Genomic DNA, 8,239 nt, shown 5'->3' on the forward strand with positions numbered 1-8,239 from the left:
GTGGGTTTGAGCCCCGTGTCAGGTTCCATGCTAACAGTTCGGAGCCTGGAGTCTGCTTCAGATTCTGTGTCTCGCTCTCTCTCTGCTCCTCCCCTGCTTATGCTCTGTCTCTCTCTGTCTCAAAAATAAATAAAAGACATTAAATTTTTTTAAAAAAGAGATATTATATATTTTTACATATTTACTATATATTTTTTATTTTATATATAATTGAAAGAAAAAAATAGGTTGCTTATACACTTATGAGATCCCTTATACTTAAAATATAAAACTCTCTTTAAGCCTAAAGCATAAAACATTATCTTTTCTGTAGAAAAAAAGAAAATGGTGTTATGCCTAATAAGGTATTGTGAAGTGGTGGTAGAATATAGTGGAATTGATATTATAATCACTGGCTGATATTATCAATGAGCATCTATGAACTTCTTTTCTGGGTTTATGGTAAATAAAACTACAGTCTACACTAAATTCATGAAAATATGTCCACTGTAAATATAGTAAATTCCTGTGATAAAATGCATTCTAAATATGTATATGAATGCAAATGGGCCTACAAGTGTGAGAACACTTTGTCTGAACCAAGACATTTTTAGAAAAATAATTGAATTTGAAAGATATATATTATCCATTGACAAAGGAAAGGTACATTGTGTCTAGAGCCTATACTGCACTCCCTACCAATGGGGGAAATTGCAGATAAATAATGTTTTAATACACTGTATGTAACATAGATTTTATTCTACAAGAATAGAGCTGTTTTCATGCATGTGTATGATGAGGTCACATAGATAATCCTATTGGGTTAATTCTTTTGGCATTGTATATTATTGACTGGATTGAAATCATTCCAGATTTAAAGTTGTCAGTTTAGGAAATGAGTGACATAATCTATACGAGAGTTGGCCAAGTTCAGAATTAGAAGATTTTAAGTGGAGTTGAAGTGAGAATAGTTGCACTTTTTAGAATACAGGGTGATATTGGGGTGCCTGAGTGGCTCAATTAGTTAAGCATCTGGCTCTTGATTTAGGCTCACGTCATGATCTCATGCTTTATGGTTCGAGCCCCGTGTTGTGCTCCATGCTGACAGAGTGGAACCTGTTTGGGATTCTCTGTCTCCATACCACTCCTCCCCTCCACTGCTCACACACTCTCTGTCTCAAAAATAAATTCATTAATTTTTTTAAAAAAGTGACTTTGGAGCTAGTTTGTAAACATATTTGCTGCATAGGAAGGAAATGAGGGTCTTTGTAAGAGACAGGTTTGAGTCATATTGGGAAAGGCTTTAGAAGGACTCACATGAAACTAAATGAGTAAAGCTAGCATGTGGGCATCCAAATCATCAATAGCATTTCTCATTTCTTCCCTGGATCGGGGTGAGGGTGTTATTTTTCCAATGAGCACAGATGGTTAAATTGTTCCCAAAGTAAACTTATTATTGTTTATGCACATTTTTTTCTTTATATGAACCTGTTATTTCTAAGTAAATAATTTCTTGCCTAGATTTTATTCAAAAGTATCAGAATTTGTAATAAAAGTCAAATACTAATGATGAAATATATCTGTCTATGGAGACAGTAACTTATTTTCTAATGTAAACGCCACCTTCTGGAAATATTTCAGGTATTCCTAAGTAGAGTGGATGTGTTATGATTGTTTTTAACACAAATTTTCCCAATTGTACTACTTTCTCTTTGCATACCACTAAATTTCCAGTTAAAGAATAATTACATCTGTGTTAGCATCCTAGGATTTTTGTTTGTTTGCTTGTTTGTTTGTTTTGAAAATCAAATAGTGCATTGAAACATTTTGGGGACAATGTCACTGAGAAATCTAAGAATGGCAGGTGTGTGGATAAAAATTTTACAATGGTAACTATATAGATTTTAGTGGCAATGGTGTGATGAAGATATCACAGCTACTGTTCACTGATCACTCATGAAGCTCACATTGAAATATCCAGTATAAGTTATCCCATTCAATCTTATAATAACTCTTATCTTTTGCCCCAGATTTATTGAGGTATAATTGACAAAAATTGTGTGTATCTAAGGTGTAAACTGGATTTAAGATACATATTAAAATAATCACTACAGTCAAACTACTAATTAACAAATCCATCAACTCTCCTACCATTTTGGCTTGTGAGAATACTATCACCTGGTGAGTTCTGCTGTAATAGTAGATTCAAATATAAAATGTTATTAACTGTATTTAAATTGTGGTACAATAGATCTGCTGAACTTATTCATCAGGTATAATGGAAACTGTAGCATCTGACCCACATCTTCCCATTTCTGTCTTTAGCCACTGACAACCACGATTCTGTTCGTTAATTTTAAAGGTTGACCATTTTAAATTCCACATATCATTGTAATGAAACAGTGTCTGTGTCTGCTTAATTTCATTTATCTTGAAGTCTTCCAGGTTCATCCATGTTGCTATTGTTGTGTGAATATATATATATATATATATATATATAAAATGTGCATATATATGTGTATATATATGCATAAATATATGTATTTACTCACATATTTCATTTTGTTGTTATATTCATATATATTACATTATATTAATTATATTTAATGTATCCATTTATTTGTCAATGGATATATAAAGTTAATGCCCATACTTTAAATATTATGAATAACACTGCAATAATGGTTAAAGGATTGCAAGTATCTCTTCAAGTAACTCATTTCATTTCATTTCATTTCATTTCATTTCATTTCATTTCATTTTGGTATACAATCAGAGGTGGGTTTGCTGCATCATATGGTAGTTTTACTTACTTTCAACTTTTTGAAGAATTTCTATACTATTTTCCATAATGGTGGTACTAATTTATATTCCAAATATAAGGCTCAGGAGTTCCATTTTCTCCACATTCTCTATTGTTTCTTTATTTTTGCTTATAGCCTTTCTAAATGGTGTGAAATTATATCTGGTTATTTTGGTTTGCTATACCGAGGAGGTACAGGCTCAGAGAGGTGAATTAATTAATCCAAAATTACATTTCTAGTAAGTGCCAGACCTAGAATCAAATCTAGCATTGGCTCCAAACTGTCTGCAGCATGTTTTTACAGTAAAGCAAAATAAACATATCTTCAGTCTGAACCCAAACTCATAGTATATACTGATAAATCATACAATTGTCAAAATATCTGTCTACATACTTTTCTATTTGTCTATCACTGCTGATTCGCCATGCGGAATTTCATGAAAGTATATATATAAGCATACAGTTATATGCACATTCAAATACTGTGCTTCATAGATCTTTTGGTACAATAAAATCATCATGGATCACAAGCTCTCTAACATTCTAAACAACTAAAAATACACACTGCTTAAATATTTAATTAGGTTATTAATTCCTGAGTCACAAAAGTATTATGAATTATATATGTTTTTGTTTTCCTTTTTAGTAGAACCTGTTGTGGAAACATTAGGAGGGATGAAAACTTCATATATATACCCAAGCAGAAATAATGTAAAGATCTATGCTTGGCTGGACTCTAGAAGACTCTCCTTTTAGCCATATGATTTAGTCTATAAAAGCCATTGCACAATCCTGTAAACACTAAATAAATGATAGGAATGAAAAAAACAATTACAATCTGTGGACATGGAGATAAAAGTATATCCAAACTTTTTAAAGAACTAAGGTAGACTTTGTGGAGCCAATAAGTTCAGGTTTTCCAGAGGGAAAAAAAAATCTGATCTTTTATAGCACTCTTCCCTTAGGTAAAGTAAGGAAGTTCCCTTTTGGTAAAGCTCAGCACTCAAAACTATTCCAGGGTTCTTGAAAAGAGAAGAAGCAACCCAAATTTACATGAAAACTGGTGCAGATTTTTTTTACCTTCAAATACTTTTAAAGTTTAGTCTGATTCTTTATAAAATTTTCAGCAAAGCAATGGAAACCTTCTTTGGTAAGTGTATATTCTTGCTGCAGCTATACAAATAACCAAATCAAATCTAATGTGACCAGACAATTTAATGATCTGAAAGATCTTTCTTTGAGATTATTTTGCTTCAGAAGAAAATTCTACATTGTGTAGTACCTAGAGGACACTTTTCCAGATCTGCCACTGGATCACTCTATAGTTTTAAATAATTTACTTCTAATCACTTGGAATCCATGTTTCATCTTTATAATAATGAACCTATATTGAAAAATCTATTTATTCTGCAAGCATGTGAATCGCTAAAGTGAGATGCTTTTAAAATTTTGTTTGCAATTGAATAGGAACATGGGAAACATGAGAAAAAGAATAATACCAAGCTAAATAATGTTTGTTAAATTAATTAAATTACATTAAACTAAATTAAAATGATAATATGCAATTTATTTTTAAACTGGACATAAATAAGAGAATTTTCCTCACCATGATGTAGGAATGAACTGAATATACACATTTACAACTTGATCTACAGGGGAGATAATACAGAGGAGGACGTTTCTTTGTAAACAAAATCACCCAAGGACACTGATATTGAGGCAAGACATGGATTATAATTCATTTAGAGGACCTGGCAGTGATTGAGAGGATCTGGGAGTGCTGTGGGTGTTCTCTACCTCATGGATTAAAGTTGTATTGCTGCAGGGAGCAACTGGAAATATAATTAAAACATCAAATTAGAGGAAAGAGGGAAGATATTGAAATGAAAAAAATATAGGCACTTATCCAATTCATTTGGTCATTAAAGGAACTTATACACCTTCTTGACTCTCTTTCATCTATAGTAAATTTTTATTTTAATAATGTTTATATTTTTCTTTTTATTTCTCTTTTAGTTTTGAGCGGTTAAAAGTAACAGCTTTTCATTTGATAATTGTTACCTGAATTTTTAGTGATGAGATTAAATTTAAATAAACATTAATATATAAATATCTTCATCTATCTACCAAGCATCTAAATTCAGGCAGAAAATCTTAGGAATTCACTTAAATGTCTGAAACTTGATTTATCATCTGCAAACATCCATAGCCATATTTATGGTTATATCAACTTCAAGTAGACTGAAGGATTAAAGAAAATTTAGTGGCTCCTGGGTGGTTCAGTAGGTTGGGAGTCCGTCTTTGGCTCAGGTCATGATCTCACAGTTTGTGAGTTCGAGCCCCACATCAGGCTCTGTGCTGACATCTCAGAGCCTGGAGTCTGCTTTGGATTTTATGTATCCCTTTCTTTACCCCTCTCTGGCTTGCACTCTGTCTCTCTAACTCTCAAAAATAAATAAACTTAAAAAAAAAAAGAAAGAAGAAAAGAAAATTTATTCTTGGTACAAATCTTGACACATGTTAGGTCCTACCCAGCAGAGATGGTCACTGAAAGTGTACAGTTCTATCTTCTCTGACATGTATGGACCTTGTTTGGGTTCAAGGCTTGGTTCTCCAACTCACCTAGGAACCATCTCATTCCCTTTTCCTCCACTGTATATTGCCAGTAAAGCTGATACCCAAACCAAAGTTTTAGTGAAATTTAAAGGATTGAAGCAGGTGCAATTTTTTCCACATGGTATGTAAATAGATTAGTTTTCATTATTTCACTGGGTAAAATCAAAATAAAAGGGAAATAATCTTATCATTTTACCTAAAAAATATAGTTCTTTACTTTAGATCTTGAAACAGATATTTAATAGCTATGGTGGCTTTCGTGTCAGATGCAAAGCTTCTTTCAATGATATCACATGGCAAGTTATTTAGCATGTAAGAACAAAGGAAGATAGATAATCAAAATCACTGCCTTAGCAGTCATGTGATATGGCATTATTTTTGTTCTGTGTTGTTTTTTCTCATGATTAAACAGAAATAATACTAACTACCTCATGGAATTTTTGTCATAACTGGCCCTGTATAAAATATAAAAGATAGAAGTAGTAACAATGTTAATGTCCTTGGTAATTACAATTATTACATTTTCAATCTGGTTGATAATTGAAACTACTAATACAAATTATGGCCCATGATATCAGTTTAATATGCTCTCCTCATGCCTATCCAAATGCCACCTTATAAACAAAGCTAGCTCTCCCAGTATTTCCTTTGCATGTTGACAGTAAGCACACAATAATTGAAAATCAGTTGTTTCACATAGACCCTAACCCTGCTGCAAGTACTTCACAGTGGATTTGGAGATTCACATCTGCACTAATTTTACTATGTAAATTAGGAACTGAAATAACTTTTATATCACTTTAATATTTTATACAAATAATGTATGGGCATAGCATCAACAAACCACAGAGTTGAATGATGGTCCAATAACCCACTCCTCTTGAAACCCAAAGCTAATACTTCAAATTATTTTACAATTTTTTCCAATACTTCCTATATACTTTAAACAATATGCTTATCTTCTAATGCTTGATTCTTAAATCCCAAATACCAGACCATGATTTGTAAATTAGGCCACTGTTGGTGAAATCTTACCCATCCCTATATCATCAAACTTTTCCCTCCACCACTCCATCATCAGATAATGATACTTAGGATCTACAAAGCTTGATTTGGCAAGCTTTTTGGAGAAAACTAAAAAAAAAAAAAAAAAAAAAAGGTATGTATTTGTTAGCATGAACTGATAGGCTAATTATTTTCAGAATTATTAGTGCTTGATTATAAAAAGAAATAATTGTCTAAGAGTAATAAAATGTATTAATTATGGTGTGTAAGGTATGCATTTACATTGATTAACAGTGCATATATAAAATGTATAAGTTCTGATGTTGATAATATCTAAGTGTATATAGAAAAATAATATATATATAAATTTCAATAAAATCATTACAGAAATATATTATTCTTAGAGGTACAGATTTTTACGAAATATTTTGTACATATATGCATTTCCTATAAAGATTTTATCTATGAGGCAAAAACTGGAAGGTTTGTTTTTATCAGAATATGTGTTAAGTTTTTTTAAGAGTTACAATGTTTCATTAATAAATCAGTTTGGAACAAAAAAAAGGAATTAATAAAAGCTAATTTTTTTGTATGTAATATGTGTTTCTCTTTAGGGAAAGCAAAATTAATGTCCCATGGAAAATAATAACCAAACATCTACTGATTTTTTCTTATTGGGATTATTCCCACCATCAGAAATTGGCCTGTTTTCCTTCATTTTCATTGTTCTCATTTTCTTAATGGCTCTTTTTGGCAACATGTCCATGATCATCGTCATCCTCCTGGACACTCATCTCCACACACCCATGTATTTTCTACTTAGTCAGCTCTCCCTCATGGACCTGAACTACATCTCCACCATTGTCCCCAAGATGGCGTCCAATTATCTCTTTGGAAATAAGTCGATTTCTTTCATTGGGTGTGGAGTTCAGAGTTTCTTCTTCATTACATTAGCTGGTGCAGAAGGATTACTGTTGGCCTGTATGGCTTATGATCGTTATGTGGCCATTTGCTTTCCTCTTCACTATGTCATTCATATGAGAAAAAGAGTACTTGTGTTGATGATTACAGGATCTTGGATAATGAGCTCGATCAACTCCTGTGCCCACAATGTATATGCCCTCCATATCCCTTATTGTCGATCCAGAACCATCAATCATTTCTTCTGTGATCTCCCGGCCATGTTGACACTGGCCTGCATGGACACCTGGGTCTATGAGTACACGGTGTTTGTGAGCACGACACTCTTCCTTGTGTTACCTTTCATTGGCATTGCATGTTCCTATGGCCGAGTTCTCCTTACCATCTGCTGCATGCACTCAACAGAAGGGAGGAAGAAGGCCTATTCCACCTGTAGCACACACCTCACTGTGGTGACTTTCTACTATGCACCCTTTGCTTACACTTACCTACGCCCAAGATCGCTGAGAACTCCAACAGAGGACAAAATTCTGGCCGTCTTCTACACGATCCTGACCCCAATGCTCAACCCCATCATTTACAGCCTGAGAAACAAGGAGGTGATGGGAGCCCTGAGAAGAGTGATTCAGAGGATCTGCTCTGTATAAGTGTCGACAAAGTTCTCATTAATCCTGCTGCTTTAGAAATACACCATTTTCACCTTTTACACTCATAAGGAACAATGTCATTCCAAGATTCCAGACAAAGATGATATTAATCTAGAAAATTAAGATAATTGAGATTTTAAAAAATTTATATTCCCAATCACTTTATATTCGTGGTAATTTTTCAATAAATGTAAATGGCATGTATTTTCCCTTACTTTGTGGGTAATAAGATTTTATTAATACATTGAAATGACATTCAAAACAGTCC

The 8,239-nt window shown here is 32.9% G+C and overlaps 1 protein-coding gene across 1 annotated transcript; it reads left to right on the forward strand.

The window, feature by feature from the left end:
- Positions 1–7,038: 7,038 nt before the first annotated feature.
- On the forward strand, positions 7,039–7,971 carry LOC102954882 (olfactory receptor 2L8-like). Its single transcript, XM_007092947.2, has one exon. The coding sequence runs from the start codon at positions 7,039–7,041 to the stop codon at positions 7,969–7,971; it is 933 nt and encodes a 310-aa protein (XP_007093009.2).
- Positions 7,972–8,239: the final 268 nt, after the last annotated feature.

This window comes from Panthera tigris, chromosome A1, assembly GCF_018350195.1.
Source record: "Panthera tigris isolate Pti1 chromosome A1, P.tigris_Pti1_mat1.1, whole genome shotgun sequence".
In the NCBI taxonomy this organism is placed as follows: domain Eukaryota; kingdom Metazoa; phylum Chordata; class Mammalia; order Carnivora; family Felidae; genus Panthera; species Panthera tigris.

Bases quoted from the DNA above. Each gene is read 5' to 3' on its own strand.
- LOC102954882 (XM_007092947.2), top strand. From the start codon at position 7,039: ATGGAAAATAATAACCAAACATCTACTGATTTTTTCTTATTGGGATTA.